The sequence below is a fragment of the Dermacentor variabilis genome, chromosome 11 (genome assembly GCF_050947875.1).
Source record: "Dermacentor variabilis isolate Ectoservices chromosome 11, ASM5094787v1, whole genome shotgun sequence".
Taxonomy (NCBI): domain Eukaryota; kingdom Metazoa; phylum Arthropoda; class Arachnida; order Ixodida; family Ixodidae; genus Dermacentor; species Dermacentor variabilis.
Window position 1 is genome coordinate 72,341,870 of NC_134578.1, and position 27,680 is coordinate 72,369,549.

At 43.7% G+C, this 27,680-nt stretch overlaps 1 protein-coding gene across 18 annotated transcripts in view; it reads left to right on the forward strand.

Moving 5' to 3' along the window:
* LOC142563544 (CUGBP Elav-like family member 1-A) overlaps nucleotides 1-27,680 on the forward strand; it is a 571,451-nt gene that overhangs the window by 529,603 nt on the left and 14,168 nt on the right. For 7 of the 18 annotated variants that reach the window (XM_075674113.1, XM_075674114.1, XM_075674110.1 and 4 more), the window contains 12 exons: nucleotides 26-83; nucleotides 3,411-3,488; nucleotides 4,776-4,862; nucleotides 5,356-5,415; nucleotides 7,748-7,840; nucleotides 10,325-10,417; nucleotides 14,684-14,710; nucleotides 18,283-18,418; nucleotides 19,010-19,086; nucleotides 21,506-21,574; nucleotides 24,138-24,311; nucleotides 25,863-26,046. In XM_075674113.1, coding sequence (XP_075530228.1) covers nucleotides 26-83; nucleotides 3,411-3,488; nucleotides 4,776-4,862; nucleotides 5,356-5,415; nucleotides 7,748-7,840; nucleotides 10,325-10,417; nucleotides 14,684-14,710; nucleotides 18,283-18,418; nucleotides 19,010-19,086; nucleotides 21,506-21,574; nucleotides 24,138-24,311; nucleotides 25,863-25,990 — 1,080 coding nt within the window. In that variant the 3' untranslated portion in view covers nucleotides 25,991-26,046. The remainder of the gene's footprint in view (nucleotides 1-25; nucleotides 84-3,410; nucleotides 3,489-4,775; nucleotides 4,863-5,355; nucleotides 5,416-7,747; nucleotides 7,841-10,324; nucleotides 10,418-14,683; nucleotides 14,711-18,282; nucleotides 18,419-19,009; nucleotides 19,087-21,505; nucleotides 21,575-24,137; nucleotides 24,312-25,862; nucleotides 26,047-27,680) is intronic. The other 11 variants (XM_075674115.1, XM_075674109.1, XM_075674101.1 and 8 more) reach the window with 10 other exon arrangements.

Genomic DNA, 27,680 nt, shown 5'->3' on the forward strand with positions numbered 1-27,680 from the left:
TATTCATTGCTCTTGTCTTTTGCAGCAAGCCGCCCAGGCAGGCGCGTTTCCAGGCTTTGCCAACCTTCCACAGCTGAGCAGTGGTGAGTGAAGCACTTCACCCTCTTCTTTTAGCATTACATATTATTACATGTAATTACATATTATGAATGCAGGTATTATGAAAAGAATCGCAGGTATTTCCTTCTAGTGGCACAGGAAGCAACGGCATTAATTGGTTGGGCAAGCTAGTTCAATCGTGTTACAGGCATACATATTCAAGCAGTGCAATTGGACGATGGCAGAAAGCAAACATCGTACCACTAGCGCTGATTGTCAACTAACTTTTGTTGGGAAAAGCACTGTAGTGTGTGTGGTGTATATGTTGTGCCACTTGTGAAACGCAGACATGCTGTCACTGGGCAGCTGCTGGCATTAAAGCTTCTTGCTGCATTAGAGAGTGAGATAAAATTCTACGAATCTTTGGAAGCATGTTTGATTTAAGGCATTTAAGGATCTAAGAATTAAATTTTGTAAATTTAACAAATTCCAAGAGAATTGCAGCATTACACTTCACTCTGTTACACTGCACCATGAAGAACTATTGCAATTCTGTAAACTGCATCTAATAGTGTGTCTGAAGTTGGTAAATATAACACGTTGGACGGTAGTGTACGTGAAGTGGTCGCGCTTTTTTTTTCACTTTTATCTTGCGGGAATGATATTCACAATTTATTGGTACAATTCAGAGCACCACAGAATACATCTAAACCTCGATATAGCGAAGTCGGTAAAATCGGTAATTTCCTTCGTTATATCGAAATTTCGGTGTATTGAAATTCGACATTTCATGCACATAAGTACAGTCGCCGATAGACGTTTCTTGCACGGAAAGGGTCCGCAGAATTTTCCGAATTATTGGGCAATCGAAAAAAAAAAGGCAAGTTTGAATGAGAAAACGATTCATTTTGATAAATTTGGGAATCGGCGACGAATGATGCGGTTTCATGCCACGTCGACGATATCTTCACATCGGCGGTAGGAATTAAGCGAAGCCAGCCACGCTTTCGCGTGCGCTCCGCCCCCCGCAGCTGATAGCGTCGCCCCCCACTGGGACGGCGCTATTGCGAAAAGAGCGCCGGCACCGAGGAGCGAATGCTTCGTCTGTCTAGTACACTCTAGCCCGTCTCTCGCTCCAACGGGTTACCGGAACTCGAGATTACGCAACCTCCAACACTAAACGCGCGGGAAGACAGCTTACATAATGCCGCGGCGTCTCGTCACGCCCACTCTTTGAACACGCGGCAGATTACCAGCAGGGTGCGTGGTGCGCATGCGCTGAGCCGCGCTTACAGCCATGCGCAGCGACGGCCGAGACGTGCACCCACTCCCCCAGCCCCCTCGCGCGCGCTCGATCGCGGTAACGCGATCTCGCTCCCCTCTCCCTCTTTCCCATTGCTCGCGCGGGAAAGCGGTACTCGTGAAGCCGCCATCTTTCTTGCCTCACCCCCCGCACGCATTCATTCGCACCGAAAGCGCGCGGTTCACAGAGCGGAACGCGACAGCATCTGATCTGATCGCACTTGGACTTTACGCAGAACGCGATGGGCTCCACTTCGGCGGTCACACTTGTCGCGCGGGGCGCTATTTGAGAGGTGCCCGTTTGCAAGCAGCCGCATGCAGTACAATCGTTTGACCATTTGCGTCCGAGGAAGTTTCCATTTATTGCCTCGGCATTCCTGTGCGGCGGCAGTGAAATTTCGTTATATTGAAATCGCAAACACACTTCGTTATATTGAGGTTCTAAACACATGGTGTTCGATGGACAAGAGGCTGTGAAAAGTTAAATGCTTCGTTAGATCGAGAATTTTGTTACGTTGAAGTTCGTTATATCGAGGTTTAACTGCGTATTAATTTTGTTAACTTAGTCCACATTGGATGTCCTATTTGATACAGTTCACACAATTGTGGTATCTGTCTTCACTGCAGAGCTGCACAGTTGTGCATTTGGATTCATAAATTTTATTTCATTTTTCATTTTTGGGAAATATTTTTCAATTTGCCTCAGTCATGAATATGCTTGCAATGATCAGTATATATTAAATTCATGTTTTAAGTGCAGCAAGCCTCATCAAAATCAATTCATCAAAGAGAACCAAAATTGTTTACACATTTTCATGTACTTAATTAGGAGCTGCCAAGGTTTTATTATAAAAGCTTTACACGCTTTTCGCTGTATCTGCGATTAATTATGTAAACTCTATGAGTGGGCTTGATCTTTATTTTGTTGAATTGATGCCTTTTGTATGAAAGTAGCAGGCACTGAAAGAAGTCACATGGGAAATGAGTTTTTTGTTTTATTAGAGCATATGCAAGTTTTAAAGTTGACTTTGTTCTTCAATTCATAATAAGCGGAGCAGAAATGAAACTTGGAAAAATTTCATAATTACCTATGCATCACTGAAAGAGCTCTTCGTTGTTGCAGGGCATCGAAAGTTCAGTAAGTAGGTCTAAATCACTTCCTTGCTGTGTACACAGTTTGATTGTTTTTCCTATACTGTGTGCTACAAGGGGCATTGAATTTACTTTCAACTCGTCTTTTTTGGTCCTGGCAACTACTGTGAAATCCTAACATGACTATTCCTTCAGAAGACTGTAAGGCCCCTTTTAAGCATACACAAGCCACTAATGTGTAGTTCCATTCAAAGCTCTCTAATAAGTTGTGTTTTAGTTAGGGAAGTTTCTAAGGTGCAATTGGAAGTATTCAGTCTATCTCTCCACTATTCAGATAACCATGGTATCTATAGAATATGCTGTTGCAAGACAGGTAATTGGAGGCCTTTGGGAGGGATGTTCGTTTGCATTGCACATAAAATTGTCTGATGATGAAACTGTGTCAGGTTGTGCGTTCATCTAAGTCACGTCATCACTGGGGGCCTAGATCATGCGACTTCAAAGTGTGCTACAAGATACATCGGCGTTCCACTTAAGTTTCCCAATAGCATGCCTATAAGAGTTCAGGACAATCGTAACTGGAACGCTGAGGCGTTGTTTAGCAGATTTCGGGGACGGATATATATAAAATAAGGCTATTCTTGGCATCACTGCTAACCAGGCATGACTTCACTGCTGCTTGGCTTCATTTACACAATTGCAGTGCATTCTGTAAGGTTATAAATTGAGAAGTAAATTAGCATAATTTAGTTTATTAGTGAAGTTATTGCTGAAAACTTTTTTGCTACTAATGTCTGCCCAACAATGTAATATCTGCAAGAACGGCAGGGCCCTAGCTATGACAGTTTCTTTGTTAGTTGTTACACATAAGAAGAAACACCTGGTATGCTGTTCAGGTGTACTTGGCTGTACTGCAACCAAGTGTTGGGCCACCAAGTTGGGGCTAAGACTTGTGCTTTCGGGGCCTTTCTGCTCAGGTCTTGGATCCCTGAATGTGCAGCAGCAACTGGCAGCCCTAGCGGCAGCCCAGGCGTCGGCCAACAACTCCAGCACAGGTGGGCAGGGAAGGGACACAGTATGAGTCAACCAACAAGGATGGAAAGGGCTTAGGAAGCAACAGGATTTTGGGCAGCCAACCTTTGCGAGCTAGCGTTGTGTGATGATGTTGAAATTGTCCACCTAAACTTAAAAAGAAAAGTGGATTCATTAGCTTTTTTGTCTTTAACAGAGTCATTTTCATTGGGATATTTTTGGGCAAACATAGGCCATAATGTGTCAGCATGATCTATGTATCGGACCAATGGAACCATACACTGGACTACAATGGCCCCATGTAGTGCTATATTGGTCCATGTTAACACACTTGTAGGAATACATTTTTTTCTGTTTTTGTTGCTGTCTTAACATGGCACAGTCAGCCTTTGCAAAAAGTGTACATTCATGTGGGTATGATGAGTACAATCGCATTGTTGTGCAATTTGTCATGTTGACCTCCCTATGCCTGGCTCATTCATTAACTCCTTGCTTTGGGCACTTGCCGTTCATGTTGGAACATGGAGACATTTAAAGAATATGCAGCGTGGGAGGAACACATGGTTGCGCAATTTTGTGACCCGACAATTGCAGCTGATACGTGGAGCCTGTTTAGTAAATCTCAGTGGCCGATGGAATGATTGTGCTGTAGTAACAGCGTTGTACCTGAGAGGAAGGATATGCTTGCTGACATTAGCACGACGAAGTGTTGGTGGCAGCTGGCATGTTTTTGCACTTTTCAAAGTTTGAAAAGTGGGATTGAGCACTCTCACAGGTTCTATATTGCAAGGAACCCTGCCTCACAACCAGCCCCGAGGTCTGAGCCTTCTCCTAAATAGTTAAGCGTTGGCTTCACAATAAAAAGAAAAAAAGTTTGTGTTGTTGTTGAAATGAGCCCCAGCTCTTGTCCTCGTACTCAAAGTTCACTTTCGAAGCTCCTGAATGCAGTCCTGTACACTTAATTTGATTGATAGTTGTTGGATGAAGACAAATCAAAATGTTAGTTAATAAATTGCCTGCATATATGTGTGAGATCACCATGCCTACACTAGTCTTAAAATCTCCTTTTCATTTGCTTTGCAACTTATATCATTTGAATACGCAATGTTTATCATTGGGCCCATGCAACTACAGTATTCAAGGGTTTAAGTTAGCCATCTCGACAATTCGCACTGCACTTTAAAGTTCCAAGGTAACCTCACAATGCGCCTTCATAGAACAGTCTCTTGAAGGTATTGTAGAGGCCCGCCTTCAAAGCTTGAATTTAGCAGTCACAAAAGCATTGTCATATTTGTCACCTTGCTTTGCAGGGCTGAACTCGCTCGGTCTCCAGGGTCTCACGGGGCAGGGAGTCACCAGCGCTCTGGCTTTACCCAGCTCTGGTAACAACTCCACCGGTGAGCAGCACCCTCCGTTGTCCCCATTTGTGCAGCCGGCATCAAAAGTTTACGAACAGCAGGATCCGAGAAAAACATTTCTGCAGCCCAGTACTCCAGCATGTGTCTATACAGTTTTTCTAACGGCAGCCACGCTGCGCTCAGAAGTTTAACATATTCTGAAATGGGTGAGATTCTGAGATAGCTGTGCTGCATATCTTGCCTTGAGGAAATATACGTAGTGCCCGTTGAAAAGGGATTAGGTGAGCTTGTATTCTGTGAGTCAATAAGAGCGAGGTCAGTAAGAGCAGAAATTTGGGCGAGCTTCTGAGACTGCATACTTGACTTGAAATGAAAAAAAAAACACCGGTACAGAGGAACAGAACACCAGGCAGGTCAGTTAGGCTGATTTGTCTGGGTGGGCATTGGCATTAGGAACATGAACGTAAGTGGAGGCTCTTTAGGCATAAGCGAGTGTCATTGCATATGCTCAATTATCTGTTTCGGTTTTCAGACCTCAGCTGTGCGAATTTACAAAGCCTCGCTGCACTTGCAAACCTAGCCAATAGTCCAGGTGAGTAAATCTTATTATTCTCATTATCTGTTCCATAAACTTCATCTTATCATACTAGAGCTGTTCTTGATGTTGCAGTTCATCTCTTGCATCATAAACCTCAAACAGTGATCTGAGAAGGAAAAGGGGACTGTGACATTCTTTTGTGCTACAGATTTGCCAGTGATATAAATAGAACTTCATCACGTTGAAGCAGCAATATGTTCTACGGATAGCCACATTAAATATCTTGCCTACAAGGGATGCCATAATTGCGGTGTACCAGCAAAGGGGCTTGAGGGACCATAGTCAGAGCTTGGTAATGACAGGGGCTGTCGTGCTTGACTCAAGCTGGTGCGTCTTGGTACCCGAAATGGCTCTGCAGTTAGCTGGAGCGTTTGCCAGACGACCGTGGCGGTTACTGGGGTTCGTGAGGAAATGGGACACCCTTTTCCAGGAGTTTTCATGCTCCCATTGGTCCGTGAAGGCAACAGTGGACCAACAAATAACACTCGGTCCGCCAAATGTGTCTCGCCTTGGTGGCGCCGCAAGTCTGTCCTAGGGGCATGCATTGTTGGCTTCACGAAGCGATTTGTCACAGCGGGGCAGGAGAGGCTAGTCAATACCCCTGCTGGCTGATCTTAACAGTGGGGACGGATTGCTGTTGCCGTGGTGCAAGCGAATCGGTAAACTTGAAAGGCCCAGAGAGTAACACTTGGCTGTCACAGTCTTCCTTTATGCACTTGACTTAACCTACCATCTATACAGAAAGCTGCTTTTATAATAGTTTGGGTGCTCGCTGATGCTTTGGCCGAAACGGCGTGTCCTGGTGTGTGTGTTTACTGCAGCTTTGTTTCCTTGCAAGTGGCCTCGTGCTTTTGTTCCACATTCACTTGTGTGCAACTTAACCTAGATTTAAGGGTGTGCATGCTAACATGTTGCTGCATGTGGTGTTTTTGTTTTGGTTTGGGTGATGCCTTCCTGCTGCATGTGTGCTTCTTGTGGCTCTTTTTTTTCTCATCTGTGGTGTGCTGTGTGTTTCATTAGCTTTTATCAGAAGGGGGCAAGTCTTTGTTTAAATAGTTTCAGAGAACGGGGCAACCTGTCTATATTTCTAGCACTTTTGTGTAGCTTCAGAAAATCAATCAAAACGCTAGTTGACACTGTTTTTAGTGTCGCGACAAGCATTATTCATTGCATATATCTGTCTTCATTCATGTTTCTCAGTCTTTAGAGGGTTAGACAAAAAATGTGCCTATGGCCTGATGTATGGCCCGTAAAAAAGCACATAGCCCGACAAATGTGCATAAGCTTATGTAGCTACTAAACCCCAGACAGAGCATGTTTCATTTCCCCTGGCTGCTTCTGTTAATGTTTTGCAGTTAGTTGCAGGCAAAGCTTCATTCGATTATTTCAAAATAGGTGGCTGCACTTAAAGCTAAGTGGCACACAGCTTACTGTGTTGACCACCAATTATTTGCATAGTGGTCTATCAAGGATCGAAGTAACTGAATGAGTGATTAAGTAAGGGAAATGCAGCTAGGAGCAGCAGAGGATAACGTGAAATAATGACATTAAGAAATTCATGGCAATACAGTGGAATTAGCTGATGCAGGACAGCTGTAACTATTGTTTGCTGGGTGAAGCTTTTGTCCTTGCCAGTCAGACCTGCAGGCTGGTGGTGATGGCAATGGTCAACTTGCTTTGACACTTTGACGCCAAGGGCCTAAGCGAATGAAACAACGGCACACCACTTCAATGAGGCAGGTCAAATGGCAGAATACATTGGTCAGCATTTCACTCTTATAGCAAGAAAGAAGAAATTTTGCGTTGATCATTGTTTTAAGCAGTAAGGAAGACATTTTGTGTCAGAAAATGCGGAGAGGCTCAGCGACAAGTAATTTAGGCCCTTTATTGCAATTAAGAAGAGGCCATGCAGATTTTCTAGAGAAGATGCCCATCATATTTTTTCTTTAATTTTGCTTTTGGCTTGTCAACCAACTGCTCCAGAATGTGCCTGTCTCACTTAAGAAAGAGAAAAAAAAAAGCTACACAAAAGCTCTGAAGCAGCAGAAAGGGCACGTGTACCTCCTCCCATAGCACCTACAAGATAATTTTTTTTTGCCCTTTCCCCATCCCCACTCCCACCACGTTGTCCCGCTCCTACGTTTTTCTTCCCTTTTTTTTGTGTCCCTGGTTCGTTCCGTCACCTCTCCCCCTCCCCCCCCGTTCCCACTTGGCGTGCGTGGCGCTGCTCGCTCCTCCTCCCTGGCTGTGGGGCTGCTTCCTCTGTGGGATGCGGTGTTGTGCGCGCTCACACGCGATGCTGCTGCTGCTGCTGCGACCCACATAGTGCTCTCGACCGCGCTCCCCGATCAGCCCTTCCCTCCCTCTTGCCTGGTACTGACAGCCGAACGACACATGTCTGCCCAGGTCACTAACCCAGGTGAGAGTGCGCAACTCCTACCCTCTCCCAACCTCCTCTCCGAACCTCCTCTCCACAGGCACATACCCTCTCGCTTGGGGCATCTTCCCCGGTCACCACTCGCTCCTTACGACGTGGGAAAGTGGCTAAGGTTTAGTAGCTAGCGGTCAAGGGTTGGGGACGAAAACTGGTCTGGTCAGAATTAATCTTAGGCAAAGGAAGAATGGACATCTTGGAAACATAGTGTTGTTTTAATATATACAGTATAATCAATTTGTGGTTGACATCCATTTTTCCTTTGAATATGGGAGCGAAGTTGTTAGAATTGGGTTGTGGAGGACTGGCTTCGGGTAGAAGAGGGCTTCTTGCTGGGATAGTTGGTGTATTGCATTGGCGTTATGGCTTCCATGCTACGAAACATAACTTGCAAGAAGACAAGTGCTTGTCCTGTCTTTTGTGTACTTTTCAGTTTTCATGTTTTGTGGTGCAAAAAACAGTTTAGAGTAGTTTGTTGGGATTTAAAACTAGCAACGTGACAGTTAAGCTTTGACAACAGAACAACAGCAGCACACTCTCCGTCGATATAAAAGGGAACACCAGACTTGTGTTCAAAGCCAGTAATTTTCCTTTGTGTGCTTGTAATGAGGAAAAGTTCCACGAGCGGGATTCTTCAACAAGATAACAACGTAACAAATAGCAGTGGGTGCATGTTCTGACTTGCACGTGTGCAAGAATTGGTGTTCGAACAAAGATAAAATGTTCCCTTTCATGTTGGCAGAGAATATGCTGCTGGCTTTTGAATTTCTTTTTTTTTTTCAATATTTCTTGGAAGCTTTAGCAATGAATGTGATTCATGTACAATCCTGAGCAAAAGTTTGGAGACCATGACATCAGCAACACATAAAATTTCTTCTAGCGCAGCTGCACCACGTGGAATTTCTTCAGTGCATCGTTTTGGTTGAACAAACATATGTATTGATAACAACCATGTGTACCCAGGCTGAAAAGAAAAACTTTTTCTTCATGGCACCATTAATGGCGCCAAGCTTTTGCTCATGGCCATGCACTTTCCTTGAACATGCGTCACTCAGGCGCTGTCATTATGAAAGAAGTGTCACTCGTGGGCTGTCATCATGAAAGGAATAAGCCAGCTGGAAGTCGACGGCACGCTAATCTCTTTTCTTGTCCGTCTGTTTGCTTTGATGCACAGTTCCCAAGATTACTTCACACAGTGGAACAAGTGCTGGAAGCGAATCGAACCGAATTTTGAATACTTCTCAAATAGTTTTCAAATAATGAACAGCTGTTATCACGATTAATATAAAATAATGTTCACATCCTAGGGCCCTTAACATTAACAAGTTCCTGTCATTACACAGTACGTTATGAAGCGTTGTTTACTAAATGAGCAAATAGAGTGTTATAGGAGCAAACAAGTAGTTTATTCGCATGCACAGATTTTTTCAGAAAGCCTGAATGATCGCTGTATAGCTTGTAAGGTATGGCTGCCTAGTGAGTAGCCTGCTTCACCACCCAAGTTCTCACGTTTTGTGTCTCTACATGGTGCCCATAGGGGTAAAAAATTACCATACTTTATCTCCAATTTGATGTTTAGTTGGGTGCAGTTGACATTTCGTAATATTCCAGAAGTATTCGAAAGATATTTGCATTTACAAATAGTCACTATTCAACTCGAAGACCGAATCGAACAGAACACCATTCAATTCGTTATTCGAAAGTTTTGATTATTTGCACACCCCAAGCATTTATTGTATGATGTATTGCGCGAAGTGAACGTACTGGAGGAGGCATACAGAAGTAGCAGCATGTGCCAAAGATAACCAGGTAGCAGCTGCAGTGTCAAGCACAAGCATCACATGAAGTAACTGGGAACATCACTGTATTTCATCGGTGTCTACCGCAATTTCCCGACTACAGTCCGTGCTCACTTTTATCGGATGTAAAGCCAAATTTCGGCTTAAGAAGCTCTTATTACATTATCTCTACCTGCTCGCTGATTTGCAAGTGTTCACGCACGAACCCCAATACTTTAGGAACAACAAGCACTGTGTTGCAGTGGCCACTAGTTACACGGATGCATTGAAGTTAGGCGCCTATTATTGGCCATGGGTTTCATCTTTCAACGAACAACAAATCCAAAGATTTTTCTTGAAGATTGAGATTTGGCAGCCACTCCCACTCCCTGGCCTAACGTCCACTCAACAGCGCAACTGGTCAGCTTGAAAAATAAAAGCACCTCGTACAACTTGCACCTGTAACTTGTTCGTGCAGCACAGCAATTCACCATTGGAGCATATATATTGCCCTCGGACTGTAGTTGGAGAAACACTATAATCGACAAGCCAAGGGATTGGTTAAAGCAGAGAGGGTTCTCTCCTTTTCTCCACAAGTGTGCTTCGAAATCTTTCATTTTGTGCCGATGAATGCAGTTCTTTCCTTTTTTTTTCCCTTTTTTCGTCTTCCCCCCCCCCTTCCCCCATGCAGGCATCAACCCCATGGTAGTCCAGAACCTGGCGGCGCTAGCGGCAGCCGGCAGCGGAAACAACTCAGCCGGTATTCCGGGGCTCTCAGCGGCGGGTGAGCTCCGCCCCACTTATTTTGTTCTTTTCTCCCCGTCATAGTAGGAGCTTTGTGAAGCTAGAAATCGTCAGCCATAGCTAGACACTCTGTGCAAGGTTGGGGACACGCGTGGAAAAAGCACGCAAGTGGCACAAAACAGCGCTGTTTGCGCAAAGTCATCCTTGCAGGTTTAGCAAGCGTGCACCTTATAGTGGACAAAAGAAGGTAGACACAGGACAGGAGGTCTCTTTTCGTTTTTCTCTCTTGTGTTTTTCTCCATTTAAAGCAAATGTTTTTCCTGTGGAGGAGCGACCAAATCACGGCACTTTGCCTACAAAATTTTTTCATTGCGGTGCAGCTTTACAGATGCAACGCTGAAACAAGCGTTCTCATTCTCTCATATATGAAAAGCTTCCATTAACTCTTACCTAGTCTACTTTCTTTTATCCCATCTAAGGCTTGCACTTGTTACACCCCCAGGCATGAGTCAACCAGCCTAGCCACATACTCTTGTTAAGCTTATCTTTACTCACATGAGTGTCTGTCACTTCAGTTGTCGTAGATGTGCGATTGCTCAAAAATTTTTCATGCATTCCTATTATAGTGCGCCGAATGCTTGCTAAGGCACCTGCTGTTCCTGTGTGTCCCTTTTGCAAGCTACTCCCCCGTACCCCCCCATCCACCCCCCCACCCCCCTCCCTGTATCGCATTCCTCTCAAGTGGCCAATGACGTTGCACTTCCCCTTGTCAATATCACCTCTATGTCGGCGCACTTTTGCTCTGGGCTGTAGCCGTGTGTCTTTCCCTCTTGCCAGTAAGTTGGTAACATCGCTGGGGCTTGTCCATGGCGAAAGTAAAGATGCGATGAAAAGTCATTTGCTATGGGTGAGAGTGAGGAGTCTTCCATTGCTGGCAACATAAAGTGCTTCACTCGTGGCAGAAGGCTGCACCAGGAAAACGGGCATCAGCGTTCGCCAATTTCGTGCTGTCACATAATTTCTGATTTACATCACTCGCCTCCCCTGCCCCCCCCCCTCCCACTCCTGCTACCTCCCCTTATTGATGAGCGAGTCTAACGCGGTTTAGCTCTGGCGATCTGACAAAAAGCCGCCGCATTCAGTACGATGCAGCAGGTGGCCAAAGTGGTGGTAGTGCGAATCATGAGAATCGGGGAAAAGCTAGGAAATAACTTGTGCAGAGGTGCTACCCTTTCGTTGCTGACAGGAAATCAAAAAAGGTTCGGAAAAATTCCGAATATTTTGCCATGGAAGACGCCCATTCGTTTAAATGCCAGCAGGAACGAAAGAAGAGTTTGGTTGAAATCTGGTCTAGAAGCCTCCTACAAGCTACAATCTAGCTCATATCCTATCGAGTCTAACGCAACAGGCTTAGCAGCAAAGGTAGGATTGCATCATAAAGAAAAGAAAATATTTTGATGTGATTGACTCATTGCAGAACAGTTTGTCAATCGAGTATGGCTCGTCATCTGTGTGAAAGGGTTGAGTAAATTGTAGATGTTAAAATCTAGTGATGGTATCAGGTTATTAAACTAATTTGAATGAGGTTTGGACTCTTGTCACTCAAGATTAAGGCTCGGTTAAAATAAAATAGAACTGGACAAGTGAACCCGTGCCTTCCTAAATGTGTCCTGTGGTGCCCTTGGTTTTTCCGTGGCTAATTAGCGGTCTGTGTGCATGTTTTCTTTAATAATTAGCCGTCTTTCTTTTCCTCCTTGGTTCTACTTTCTTCATATTATTCTAGCTTATTTGCAAAATATGTGCAACAATTGGAGTTGGGATATGTATGGCATTTTGGCAACTTCGCTTTTACTAGCAGCTGTATTAAGAATTCTGTTCCCTGACCATATTAGTATCACTGCATAAGGAAAGAGAATTGCACAAGCCTGGAAAAGTAACAGATACATTTAGGTATTGTATATTACCCGGCCACACATGGTACTCATGTTGTAAGTAATCTTTTTCTTTTCTCAAATACGTATTGGGATGGTTTCTCATGGTAGGGTATTTTGAGTTCTTTCCCTTTACTTCATTCTTCACTTAATAAAAAAGATGCTACTATGAGGACATGTATGTGAAAAGGTTCCACATTCATAGCATCAAGAGAGACATGAGGTATATGTAATACTAACCTTGTAAAAAGTAATGGCGCAGTGGCCAACACTAATGTGATTAGTGAAATAAAAGAAATTTATATGTCCTAAGTAATTTACGCAAGAATACACAGTGATGGATGTTTAAATGATAGACAAGGGGGGATCAATAGTTGGCAAATAAGGAAAGATTGCAGCCTGGAGCCAACATTTCCACAAGGGGACTCTTCACCGGAGCAGTAGCTGCATTCATTGGCAATATTTACAGGAGGGGCATTGATAAAGTAATTTCAGTGCCACAAACTTGGAACAGGTGCACACAATAGTCATCAAAATGAGTGCATGGCTTTCTGTACTTCCAGTGGAACATACAGTAAACCCTCATTATAACGAAGTGAACGGGGCGGTGAAAAGGTTCGAGATTAGCGGCAATTAAATAAAAGTGACTGCTCTGTAAAAGCCAAAAAGGTAGAGCTGGAACAGCGCAGCAACTTCGCGGATATCTAATACGGAGTTCACACGGCAGAGTTTTGATCTCGATTGAGCCCAGTCGCGATCGAAGTCAGCCATCACAAGCACAGAGGGAGTAGTGCGTCTTAGTTCCGTCGACCTTGGGCATGCTGGGCACGTAAAAGGGCTGCAATTTATTTTGATTTTCACAGCAAAACCACAGCACGGCACATACAGTCTTTTTTTTTTTCTTATCCTTTTTCCTGCACAAAAAGTGCAACAAGGCTGTTCAGAGAAGAATGTTAATTTTTGAAAGCAAGGTATAATCGTTTTTAATTGATGAGGTATTAAGTAACGTCAGAAGTTCATGTGCAAACTACATTATGACGTTACACATTGACACAAGCCACATTGGCTTGATCTGTTATGTCATTGATGTGCCATCACATATTTTCCGGTATTTCTTCATTCATTGTGTACTAAAGGCATGAAAAGTTGCTGTGATAAGCGCTCACTTTTAAGTCCTGTGTAATCATTTCTTACGCATTAACTAAGCCGATACAGTTAGCCTCACTTAAACCTGCAAATGAAACCGCATAATTTGTGCAAAATTGCTCTCCAGCAAGCCCTTCCTAAGCCTTGCTCACTTTCGTTTTAAAGCGATGAATTGCTTTCTTTTTTTACTGATGTCGTAATGGTATGCTTAGTAATTTTATTTGGCACTTTCTCTCCCTCTATCTCTCTCAAAGGGTGTACAAGATTACGCGATCTGTGGAGGTAGACAATGAAAAACGTAGTATTTAATGTTTGCTGTAGATATTGGTAGAAGTGCAATGAATTCCACAAGTTTAAATGTACTACTTTTCAGTAATGACATGTGAAATTTCCTGTAATTTCATTTCTGCCCACGAGGCTTGCATGCGTGATAAACGCACTGAAGGTGCTTAGGCAAATGTGTCGGCAAGCTCTGGTATATTCACTCAGTTTTTCTATAAAAAAAAGTGTTTTTGACATCGTTCCTAATGCAGCGTTTTCTTCAGTGCAGTAATGAATAATAATGCTAACTTTAGTTAATTGGTCCTTATATGTATGTTACTACACTAACCACGGTTTCTTTACTAGGCATGCTCTGTTTTGATCATACGCATCGAGGCTTTAGGCTCTCCGAATTTGCATGATGTAGGCTTAACTTTTCAAGTACAATCCGTTTGATCTTTGGTTGAATTATTATTATTATTATTATTATTATTATTATTATTATTATTATTATTATTATTATTATTATTATTAATGTTGTTGGTCATTTTCATGGGTCCTCTTCCCCTGTGTGAGTAGGCAGCATGTATATACGTATGAACTTTTAACAGGCATAGCAAAACAAAAGTACACCCTAGCCTTACTGCTGTCTACTTCAAACCGTACTTTATTTTACTGTTTGGCTTTGGTACGTGATCGGCGGCATCGGGGCCGCCTTTCTTTTTGTTTTGTTTTACTGATTCTCTTTGTGTTCTTTTGGATCTGTTAACACATTGCTCCCTTTTTTGTTCTTTTTTTTTCTCCCTCCTGTTTTCCCCCGATTCTGGCTACCTGCTCTTGTCTCTGTTTCCTCCTTTGGACCACGGTTGATGCCAAACGAATGCAAACACACGCAAAATGAAAAAAAAAAAATAATGTGAACTCCGTGTACAAAACAAAAACGAAAAATTGAAATGCTGCTCAAAAAGCAGTCCTCAGCAGACGCAGTTCGGCAGGTGAGGAGCGTCCGCAGAATCACTTCTTTAATTTGCGAGTGAAAAAAAAAAGAATGAGCGTGTTGTATTCTCGTTTCAATGTGTTGTTTGTGTGTGTGTCTGTGTTTCTGTTAAGCGCACCCTCACCTCCTCAGCCTCATGATGTCATGTGTCATTGTTGTTGTTGTTGTCCAAGCTGTCTGTTGGCCATGAGCTTGCTCTCACTGACTTTGAGCAGTTGCTTTTGAAGTATGCATGTGCCTTAAGGGAGGAACCCATGATTTATAGCACGGGACCCGTACGGGTTCCTTGATCACACTAGTGGGATCAAGGAACCCGTACGGTCTAGTGGGATCAAGGAACCCGTACGGGTCCCGAAACGTCTGTGTTTTTTCACCTTGACTTGGTCAGTGGCCGCAATTTCTTCATCATCATGTTACCTGACCAGACGAACTTTTGTCGAACTCTTGACTAAATGATTTGTAGTAGTAGTAGTAGTAGTAGTAGTAGTAGTAGTAGTAGTAGTAGTAGTAGTAGTAGTAGTAGTAGTAGCTGCAGTAGAAGTGGTAGTAGCTTTTATTTAGTTATTGAATTTTATATTTATTTATTTATGTATTGGTTTATTTATTGTATTTTACAAAGTGGCATGAAAAAAGAAAAGCGTTAGGTCTTTTAACGTCAAGCCGGCTAGTAAGGTTCTTAAGTTGCTAGGCAACAGACAGCAGCACAGGAGTGTTCAGTGCAGTAGCTGCTATGGCACAGTAAATGTTCTCAAAACTTGTGATGCTCAGTCTTTGGAAAAGGATGCTGGTGTGGGCGCTGTAGTGCTTGTTTAATTTGCGCACATTTCCTTCCTCTTCTGTTACTTCTTTCATGAACATTTAAGTCCTTAAGGGACTCTTTGTGAGGTTACCAGCCATCTTCAGATACCATGAACATCTCTTGATTTTATTCCGTCTGCCAGAAGCAAGGGGCCTGATTTGAGTTAAATAACAACTTTTGTCTGGTACTTAACAAGTCAGTTTTGAGAACTGTTGACTTCTGCTGCTGATATTAGTTTTGTTCAAGTATGATTCATCTAGACCAGCCTTTTGAGTCTGGTTTCTAGCATGATGAAAATTAAGTTTGGCGGAAATACCTGCTATTGCTTCAAGTTTGTGAGCAAATAATCTAGAACTCGAGGTATCAAAGCCTAGGGAATTTTTGCAGCTATGTGTGACTAGTCTAAGTGTCCGTCCTACCTCTTACTACAAGCGTAGAATTTCTCATACCACTTGAGATGCCATACTACTACATTGCCAGTCAGTTCTACACCTTTCACATGTCACATCTTCATCAATCACTTTGGAAATGTCACTTTCAGCCAGTGCAGTTAGGGTTAAACGACTGGAAGGGGCGGTCACGTAAGAGGCTTCTCAGCTGGCGCATTTACTCATCAGCCCTATTTTCGCATCTTGTCGTCAGCGTTATTGTCAAGTCAGCTAATTCCCATCGCTGTGTAAGGTAACCATGCCGAAACACCCACCACAGGGCCGCGCCAGATGCGGCATTTCACCGCCAAGTACGAGGCTGAGGCCTCAACTCCCAGCTACGTGGGTCAAGTTGTGGTAGTTTGAAATGCAAGAGGCACTTCCGTGCTGATGCACGTAATGGATGTACCTCAGGGCTCAAAGTTAATTCAGACATCTTCATTACGATGCCTCTCATAGCCTGTGTACAACTATGAGGCAAAGTGTCATGCCATTCACTATGGTTACTGTTGTGCCGCAGCACAGAAAAGCCAGGATCGCACTAATGTAATCAACTGAAGGTACAGCACCTGTATTGTTAGAGAGATGTGGCTGTGAAATAAAATTCCACCTTTTGCTCGGACAGAAAGCTGACAACAAACGCCGCACTTGGGTAGCTGAATATTTATTTGACAATACCTCTGTTTGCGTTAACGAGTTACATTGCATCTGTTGAGACACAAGTTATTCTTTTAAAAGTTTTATTTTGTTAATTTTGCAGTAGGGGCTCTACTAGAAAAGAAAATTAACTTAATTTCGTGACTTTCACGCCGAAGCTGTAGCACTGCATGAATTTCATAATAGCGTTCTCTCTTATTTAGACCGTTGTGATGCGGTAAAAGTTCTTGAAACCTGCGAAGTTCAGTTTTTGGCTTTTCTGTAGTGTAGTCCATCTTTACCGATAAATAATTAACTAGGCCCTAGCAGACACCAACAAAAGTCATGTCTTGCTGGCTGTCACAGAAACTTCAAGGCTATCCATCTTTCATTTTTGCATCTTTTCTAGCTTACCAAAGCTGCTCTCACAGTAAGAGCAACTTTTTATTTATTCTAGAAAAGTAATTTGCTTATATAGCTCACTGTATGCTCTTTATTGTACCTTTAATACATTATAGAGGAGAGAATAAACATGTCTTTGACCAATACTTGCTTTTTGTTATTGTGCCCAACATTTCGGAGCCAGCTTGGGCCCTTCTTTAGTGTCACACGTAGACAGAAGTAGCAATTTTTTTAAAGTGATGCAAAAGGGGGCGCTGAGTGGTGTCACGTAGAGTTACTCTATATGGCTCCTGTGTGGAACCAGAGTCGCACGTCTGTTTTTCGCTCGCACCGCCATTCACCGAGCTCTGTCAAGTGGTTCAGAAAGCAACCACGCAGCGCAAGGAAGCCTCCGCTGAGCTGCAGATAAACAGTGTTGGCGATGGCAGCGCCACCCCCTCACCACAGTTTGCTGCTTTCTTTGATGACCTACATCCAGACCACTCTTTCTGCAATTAATCTGCCATGGTTTTCTTTATTTTTTTTTTAGTGCAAGACTTGCATGATACACACTTTCTTTTTAACTGTTTTAAAGTGTTTCAGCAAATGGCTCCACCAGACTGTGCACAATGAAAGATGCAGTGCTGTTTGTACAGAACAAATCAAACAAGCACCATAGCTCATGTGTGATGCAATGAAGCGGTCGTCGAGCGGTCCAAAATAAAGCAGGTAGACCACGGGGCAGTGTGGGCCGACCAGAATCGTTTATGTAGCGATGAGATTGGCTTGTGCGAACATAGGTGGCTTTCCCTGGCAACCTTTGTTCATTCGATGTGCAAGGTGGTAGGCCTGTGTGCAACCCTACTCCCTGCAGGAGCATATACAGTAACTTTAGTGGCATCCCTTTATGGACCTATTCAGTGAAATCTCGCATTCTGTCCATTGTCATCCATGAAGAAGGGAGCTGAGCTAGCTCCAAGCTGGCTCCAATACAGTCTTTGAATATGGGACCTCCTTTTGCATTTCATATCTATCAACACAGGTAACCACTTTGAAGCAATAAATTTTGAAACAATGAACAAAAGTTTTGGGTGGAGATAATGCCAGTCCTCTAATACGGCATTTGTGTGTGTCATTTGCTTTTTGTCTCATTAAAAAACCACAGATATGTGCTTTTTTGATATACACGTGCGTATATCTTGCCAAAATTAAACACCATCCTGCATGAATTACCGTGCTGAATCGTGCTTATGTTCTCATGTCTCATGCCACTAAAATTCATTCTCCTTTCTCGTCCTCTTTCTCCTCCTCATCCACCCCGCTTAGGGAATGTGTCTGGGAGCACGTCAAGTGGCAATTCATCCCTGAGTGGCGTCAGCTCTTTGAGTCCCGTGTCCAGTATGGCCCTGGGTATGAGCACCAACTCGCTCACGACAATGGGCGCGCTCACTAACGTCAATGGGTGAGTCTTTGCTTCAGTAGCGGGATGGATCGGGCTAGTTAGTAATCTGCCGTGATACTGGGGGTTACCGCGCGAAAAGCAGGGCGCGGGGCGCGATCGCAATCAAAGAGGGCAAGCACAGCGCTTGCCCTTGTCATGCGTCGCCAGCCCTTGCGATCCAGTCTGCTTATATAATCAGGCAAGTCAACTTGCTCCCATGCCTGCCTAGAATGATTGTATCTCCAAAACAGGGAGTGCAGCTACTGTTTTCGCAATGAGGAGACAAATCATTGGGTCTCGTTTTTGTTTTTTTAACCTTTTTACAGTATCTGCCTGTCTGGCCTATGTAGCCTTTTCACCAACTTAGAGGAATGCAATATATAATGCCTGCACGGCATTCAACATACTTGTTATTGTGTTTTTTTTTTCGCATATTACTTTTGTGGCTTTTCCTGGATTTGGCTGTTTGCTTACTTTAAGAGTCATTGTCGATGGCTTGTGCACAATGCTTTTATATTTGTGTGTGTGGGTGTGTGCGCGCGCGCGCGCATGGCCATCTGCTCCTGTGGTCATCACTGATGCAGCCCTGATGTTCTCTCCTCCCATGTGCAGTGCGGGTGGTCTGACTGCCAACGGTCCGAGCCTGGATGCCCTGGCACAGGCCTATTCTGGTATGCAGCAGTATCCATGTGAGTGCTTCGTGTGTGTCTGCAGCATGGCTTCACTAGCGATTATCGGCATCCCTGCTGTTGGTTCGTAAATGCTGGGGCTACAGCTAGTGCATGCTGAAGAGGAAGCTTTGCCTCGGGGGCACCTCTGAATACGCAGGAAGCAGGAAATCGTTTTATTTGGCATTCATTGAACCAAATTTTGATGTTTGCTGCATACAAACTTGGAGGCTTTTGGGATTCCTAAGGTATTTACGGTGCGTAACAGTTAACAGGATAATGACAACGGCAGTATGGTAAGGATGGAACGACAGCACGACTGTGTGACAATGACCACAATGATGACTGCGGTGTGATGATGGCACGGCAATAACGATAAAGACGGACATATGATGACATCATGGCAATGACACCTTGTTGACTCACATGACAGAGGAGAGCTGTGTTTGCTAGAGGAATTTTGGGGAATAATGTCAGACTGCAAGTTGCTCTCGAACGACTGTACTTGGCCAAGGATGTCCATGTCTTTAGCAAATAGTTATCATTTTGTCATCAAGGGCACTTTTGTTTAGTCTGAATTAATTCGTTAGCCATTAATTATGACTTTGCTAACTACTCCACGCTCTTAAGTTTTGCACTTGTTCTCATCTCATTAACATCCTCCATAAGCTGACTTTTACCTCTTTACATCTCTTTTAACTTGCCTATGTGAACAATATAAAGTCCACGCCTTGGTTTTTTTACCACTACAGGCATTAGACTCGAGCTCAGTTCCTTGGAACATCACTCCATTGCGAAGTCGCAGTTAAATTTTACGACATCTAGGGGGGGGAGACTTTTTATTTCGCTTGCAACTCTTCTAACTCTGCAGCACAGAACGACGTTGCAGTTCTGCGATATTCATACGTCAAAAATCTGAAGTTGATAAAATTGAATTGTGGGATTGTGACATGATACTTTTCCTTCTGTTTTGATTTTTCAAATTTTTCGGCGAATGTTGCCTTTTTCCAGTTTTCGAATTCGTTACAAAAGCTTTCTTGACTCTGCTGCATTATAGGCTCATCTAGAAACAAACAAAACACATGACAATAGCAGGCATTACTGCTACAGCACAAGCAAGGGGACATGCATGCTGGCTTCTTGCTTAATAAATGCAGTGTGTGTTTACTGAATTTAAACATACAGCGCAAACCCCTAAGACGAACCACAAAAGAAAGATATGACACACTTTTGTGGTTCGTCTTAGGTGTTTGCACTGTAAGTTCAAGTTCAGAATTATGTGCCTACTAGGCCCAAATGAAGTGTGTTACCTGGCCTGCATGTTTGTGCTTTGTAATACGGACTCGAACGCCGTCTCTGTTTGCCTGCAGCAGTGTGACTGAGGAAGAACTTCAGCCAACACGCGAACATTTCAATTTTATTAAATTTATATTTCAAAGCTGTGTAATACACTGCTGCATGGACACTCAGGTAGTACTACATAAAAAGGCAGGAAAGTACCATTGTACATATCCTGACAGCATTGGCATGCGGTTAAACACATTGCGTTGATTCTGAGGTTTTATTTATTATTTATATAAAATAACCTACAACGCCCTTTGGGCAATATTGTAGAGGAAAAACAATATTTTAACAGAGTTTTAAAGACATGCAAATTAATGCAGACAGATGCTTAATGAAATTTTCTGCTCCTCACCTCACTAGTCTGTACTCAACTTAAACACTTGACATTTTTACTTCAACACTTGACTAAATTCTCTTATACACTTCATCACATGTATGACGGCACATCTCATCAGTTTTGCGGGCGCTCCGTCGGTAAACTCAGCCACCACGTGTGCGGAGATGCAAAGCTTTTGCACAAATTGTTTGGGTGCAGATTTGCACACACATAAGGCAGGTCCTGGCGGCAAACGTGCTGAATTGGGTGACGCAGCAGTTTAGCTTGTCTGGCACTTACGCTCTATGCAGGCTTTTGCTCCTGGCAGTACACCTTTTCTCCGACACGTAGTTTCAGCGTACCATTAGTAACAGTGCTCAGTATGTTATCTTGGACCACTTCGAGGGTTCCTTTCTACAGTCTGAAAACATTTTGCACACTTTGGGGGTGGCGTATCTTTGTCCCACAGCAATAGTTGTCATCTGCCTTGCATGTCTCTGCGTACCTTTCGTGCGCCCGGTACTTCGAGGTCACAAGCCTTGTGTACGTTGTTGGCATGACATAGCATGCATGACAGGGAAGTAGTGAGCGCAGCGTTTTCGAGAATGGTAACGCAAGATGGACAGATGACAATTGTCGTTGATGGACAAAGATACGCCCCAAAGGGTGTATACTTTCTTTTTAGAGTTAGTGCACTTCAGCCACAGGATGCTGGAGGTACTCCTGAAAAGGAGTGTAGTGCGAGTCCCTTCTTTTATTCCTCTCTCCTTTCTATTCCAGCTGTGCCTGGAGCTTTTGCGCAGATTGGTCTGCAGCAATCACAGAACCCTGTTGGAAAGCAGGTTGAAGGTAATAGGACCTGCCTTGTTTTTTAACCTATCTATGTTTGTTAACTGTGTAGTAAGGATGCGTTGGAATGTGTGAGTAATGTTACTGCAATGACTGCATGTGGGACTTTCGTGTTGTTTGTGGTGATACAAGAGCTGGGCATAGCTCTGATGAGTCATGTGACTAACTTTAAGAATGCAAAAGTAAGTAAATGCATGGTCATGGCACTCGTGGGATTCAAGGCAGAGCTTCGCAATTCAGGATGGCTGTGTCATACCAACCATATTGCCAGCGTTAACTGACGTTACATGTAGTTTTGTCTTTGTTCATTAGAGAGCAAATCTGGTTCCATTACCGCAAAATGCAACAATTACGACGAAACAAGTACCTGCTTGCAAAAAAAGAAAGGATATAGATTAGGGTAACTGACTGAATGTCCATCAGGCCAGGTGGAATGATAATTTCTGTACACTGAAAAAATATATGGACGCCATAGCACCGAGAACAGTTACGAATGGGGAAGCAGGTATAATGCATCCCTCCAGGTGTGTGTCACTTTAGCATCTATGGTCAAATTTCCCATGGAGGCTGCATTTTGCGTTGCATATTATTTTCATACCAATTTTTTCTGAGAGCAGAAGCTGGTTATTCTATCTAGAGTAAATCCTAACTTGTCATTCATGACGGTGCTGGGAAAAGAATAGTGGTGCCATCTGTCATCTTAAGGCTACTACTTACTGCAGTTGGTAGTAGAACCCACATCATCTGCATCATGTGTGTAATGCTTCATCAATTAAGCTACCACAGCAGCCATCTTTCTGTATTCTTTCTCGAGCTTTTAGGTGCAAGAACTATGTGCTCCACCCCTACTCTCTCAAAGATACTTAGGTACGAAAACAGAATTGACTAATTAATGGGCAGTTCACTTGAAGAACACACAGCCATTTGAGAAATTGGGCTTATGTAAATCATTAACTCTCAAAAATAACAGAAGAGAACCCGCTAAATGATGAGATAGTAGCACGTGTTGTCATAAAACAAATGTGTCAAATTTCTGCAAAAGTAGTTTAACAATCTAGACTGATTCAGTGTTTGTGGCGCTATTAAAGAATACTGATGCATTCTTATGATGCATTTCTTTTACTTGTCATTTTTTTGTGTATGTGTGCGTGTGTTTGCTAAAAGAAAGTCCGAACCCTCTAGAGAAAATAATAGGAAGCGCCAGAGCATGGTATATAATTTATCATGATAGTTGCTTCTGCAAACCATTTCAATTTTTGGTAACCAGGAAGCCGATGTGTCGCGACGTCATGACACAGTGGGTCACCACATTCGTGCAATTGCTCTGGTTTTCCATGAGCACAGCCAAAATAAACTCTTGTGGCATTCTTGTTTATGTCTTTCCCGACAACGCCATCAAACATAGCCTTGTTGTTGCACAATTTAATCAAATTTTTACTCTTTGTCATGATGTCACAATAATGTTGATCACGCCAAGTCTGGTGTTTCAAGACTAACTCTGGTGTTAACATCTGTTGTTTCCCAACCTCTATTCTTGTCACGTGTTATCCTTTTACGCGTGAGGAGTATGTGGTAGATGTCTGCAACTCTGAGAATCTGTACTGGTACTCTTTGTCATGATGTCACAATAATGTTGATCACGCCAAGTGTGGTGTTTCAAGACTAACTCTGGTGTTAACATCTGTTGTTTCCCAACCTCTATTCTTGTCACATGTTATCCTTTTACGTGTGAGGAGTATGTGGTAGATGTCTGCAACTCTGAGAATCTGTACTGGTACTCCTTTAACAAACTGATTATTGGAAGCATGGATTCTGCTCTGTTTGTTGGCAAGTCTGGCAAGGCTAGATTTGCCCACAGCTAGCAGGCTGCTGCTTCTTGAACTTTAAGCGGCATTCACGCGAGAGAGAAATCACTCACTTTGCAACAGGGAGAGTGCGTCATGTGACGACAACATCGCACCTTTTCGGTGCCAAGGTGCTGAAGTTCACGCGGGGGAACAGGACACATTTTGCAGCGTCAGTGCAAAGCATCCCGTCTTGGTTAGGGAGACAGCGGGGATCTTGCAGACTAGTCTAGCAACCGATAACACTACATTCGCCGGCAGTACAGGGGAGGAATCAAAACCGCTGCTGCCTTTGTGGTTGCTTTGCGGTCTTGTTTGCTTTGCAGTGAGTGTTCTGTAGTGGCACGAAAATTTCGAAGCCGAGCAATGAAGCAACTTCTGTTTTTCATCCCACCTACGACTCCGCATGGGCTTGGTGTTGAATGTAGGCCACTAAAGCCATCTGCCATCATTGAAATCCTTCAACCACTGCAAGTTCTGGGCAGTGTGCAATCTGTGGAGCAGAAAAGTGCGAAGCACCGTGACTGCACATGACATTGTGCTCCCCTCCATGTCGAGGATTCCCCCCCGTGTGAATGCCGCTTTACGATACTTCTGCTACTGTTCATACAAAAGTGCTGCTTGTGCATTTGTGCTTGCGTCGAGATGATGCAGGAAGTGTGTGTGTGTGCGTGTGCTTGGGGGTCCGGGTGAGAGCGGCTGTGTTGACGGAGTGGCAGAGTGCTTCTTCGCGGCTGCCTCGTACGCAGGTCCCGAGGGGGCCAACCTCTTCATTTACCACCTGCCGCAAGAGTTCACCGACAGTGACTTGGCGCAGACCTTCATGCCCTTCGGCAATGTCATCTCCGCCAAGGTGTTCATCGACAAGCAGACCAACCTCAGCAAGTGCTTTGGTGAGTTCCCTGCCTGAAGAGCCAGTCTTAGGCTTTTTTGGGTGCACCCCTAACATCCCTGATGTTGAAACAGGGGTATTTGTATTTGTGTTGGCACCCCTGCTTAGGCTTGAGGTCTCGGAAACGAACACAACTACAGACTTAATGCCTTAATAATAATAATATTTGGGGTTTTACGTGCCAAAACCACTTTCTGATTATGAGGCACGCCGTAGTGGAGGACTCCGGAAATTTTGACCACCTGGGGTTCTTTAACGTGCACCTAAATCTAAGCACACGGGTGTTTTCGCATTTCGCCCCCATCGAAATGCGGCCGCCGTGGCCGGGATTCGATCCAGCGACCTCGTGCTCAGCAGCCCAACAGACTTAATGCCTTCTGCTTGAGCAAAGTGCAAGTTTGGCACAGTCAGTAACTCACGGTAACAAATTGACAGCGCGAGCAAAAGCCAATGGACAAAAGAAACAACAGGACCAGTGCTTGCTTTTTTTTTCTCGTTTTGGTGGAAGTAATCTAACCCCCTTCCCTGCTCCCCCTCCTGAAGAACTTTGATAAAGCGTGTTACTGTGTTTGTTGGTTCATACCTGCAGGTTTAAACGAGTGCATGCCTTGAATGAGGACAAGAGAGAGACGGACACGGGATGGGTGCTACTCGCAGCTAATGTTTATTCAGAGCTGGCAACATGCATAGTGTATAGACGTTGGGAACGGGTGTGCAAGCACCTGCTGCGCATAAGTGAGAAGAGGTGCTTACAGTCATCTCCCAGTCTGGCAGTACTGTAGCCTAATAAGAGCACTTCTCCCACAAAAATATTTGCTCAGCACTTCACAGCATGACGGATGTCTGATTATGCGAGCCTTGTCATTCTTTTTGATATGAAATGTTTCCATTAATTTCAGTGCAAACAACTTAAGCAGAGTATTGGCCTACCTGGAAGCATAAGCTCACAGGTGTAGAGTGTGCCGGGAAATACAGTGCGGGCTTATTCTTGATGCACTGAATACTTTTCAAGGATATCGATTCGTGGCCTGAGCGTACCTGCCAAATGTGCTCCGTCTCATTTTTTATTTGTCTGCAAATCTTCTTTTCATAATTTGCATTTCAAATGATGACCTCTGAGGCCCACAACTTGGACGATAACAGAGTAACTTGAGGGGAAGCTGGGAAGTGTGCTATGAGCAACAGAACAGAAAATTAAAAGCATGACTTTACAGGATGGAAAGACAGCAGTATAGATAAGATAGCAAAGGCAGGTAGATAATTATTGTTGAGATTAGGAGAAATGAAGGGAAATTGGCCGCGTCATGCAATTCAGCTAAGAAGGAGATTTCACTATTATTCAGTGCATGTGTACGAATAAGGTTTGTCTCTGCCTCCTTGAATTTGGCTTTAGGCACCCTTGAAATCTTTCAATTGCCCTTGAATTGTGAGTCAAATGTTCTGAACAAACCCTGTGTGTCCTACCTTAAGATGAGCTTTCTAGTTTGCTTCTTTGGACTTGCGGAGTGGCCAGCCTGCGTCAATGTTCTCATTGCTGTGCTCTTTCCCACAGGTTTTGTGAGCTACGACAACTCCCTAAGCGCGCAGGCGGCCATTCAGGCGATGAACGGCTTCCAGATCGGCACCAAGCGACTCAAAGTGCAGCTCAAGCGGTCGAAAGACGCCAGCAAGCCCTACTGAGACGTTGACCTCCCCCCACCCCTCTTGACTCGAGGCGGACACCAGGAAATGCCTGGGTAAGTCTCTCTCTCTTTCTCTCTCTCTGTAGGCTTAGTGTGTAAAATGGTGAGAAGAATGAAGACAATCAAGGGGCTCGATTTTTCGTAAACTACGATATGAAGGCAAATGACATATGGTTGGTTGTCTTGCTTGGTTGGTTAGACGTATCTTTGGGAGGATTCAAATGGTAGTTGCAACAGAATAGCAACATAATAACAGAGAACAGCTAGAGCATGTAGTATTTATAACAAAATAGGAGTAACAGCTCAGGTATCAAAAGAGGGATGAGTAGCTGCTGATTCATTCTCAGAACAGCGTGGCAGGACTAGACGTCAGGAAGGAAAATGCAAGACAGAGCTGACTATCAACTAGATTTTTATTGGAGACAAAACTGTATACATTAGAATCTTTGCAAACAGAAATCGCTTAACCAGAACAAAAGGTTTAGGTTAGTTAGTTTTGCATTAAGGCAATGCAAAGGAATGTTTGGTAAATGCAACCACATTTTTTCGAACTCCAGGTAGACAGAAATAAAGATATTACTGAAAATGGAGCTCGGCAGCTAATCTCATCGTCACCAGGACAAGCATGACTGTTTGCAACTTTCCTTTTCGACTTTTCTGGTTGTTCTATGTTTTGCCAAGGTGGCTTTCATTGATGCCGTGGCTCGCTGTGGTTTCTTTGTGTCGGCAATGTCGTTGAGCAACAAGTTTGCTTAGTGTTTACGATGGCATCACTGAAATGCCCGTACAATCCACTCGTACCGGAGACGAAGGTCAAAGTTATCGACGACTTCAAGAGTTGCTTCAATAAAGTGGAATTGTTGTTTTACTAGATGATTCGGATTTTTTTTTTTAATGATGTTTTGTGCAGTTAGCTGTAGGCAGTGGCTGTGCGCAAGTAGAAACTTCGTAAAAATCGACTTTGTAAAGAGATCTATTACACCTATAGTACACTGTTCACAGTAAAGTGTATTGCTCTTTCAAAAACATCTGATGTACCTTTGAGGTCAATCTCTCGGTAAATTGAACTTTTGATAAGTGTAATTATTACTTACCTGGTTCCTTGAGGTTCCCTTTAATAAGCGTCCACTATTAGGATGATACAGAACTTTGATAGCGATAAAAGCGTAAAGCATAGACGTACCACCATAGCTTTGTTCGATAGTCAGCACCGTCTTGTATTTTTCTTCTTCGTGTCCCGACTTCTCGCACTGTTCCGAGACTGTAACAGCTCCGGGATGGGACAAACGGAAGGCATGGACTGTGGCCCGACTGTCAGCCAAACTTAATTGTGCACAAGGCAAATGCTATGCTGCAAAGGGGACTTCCAGGAGGAAGAAAAGGGGGGAGAGAAGGAAAGAAACATTCAAAATACAAAGCAAGAAATTGGTACCACTGATACGCAAAAAGGAATTGCAAGTTTTTTGGAGTAGCATCTCTGGAGGTACTCTCAAGCGTTGGTCACCGTTCCTGCCATTTCAAAGGGCTTCGTAAATTTCACTAAATTTATGCTGTAACATGTGCCCAGCAGCATTCTCGCAGTCAAACGTACAGTCGTACAGTCAATGTACAGCCGAACCTGATGATCGGATACCACGAAGTAAATCTAAAAGTTTCGCTCCCATATTTAGTGGGGAACAAATGTTTAT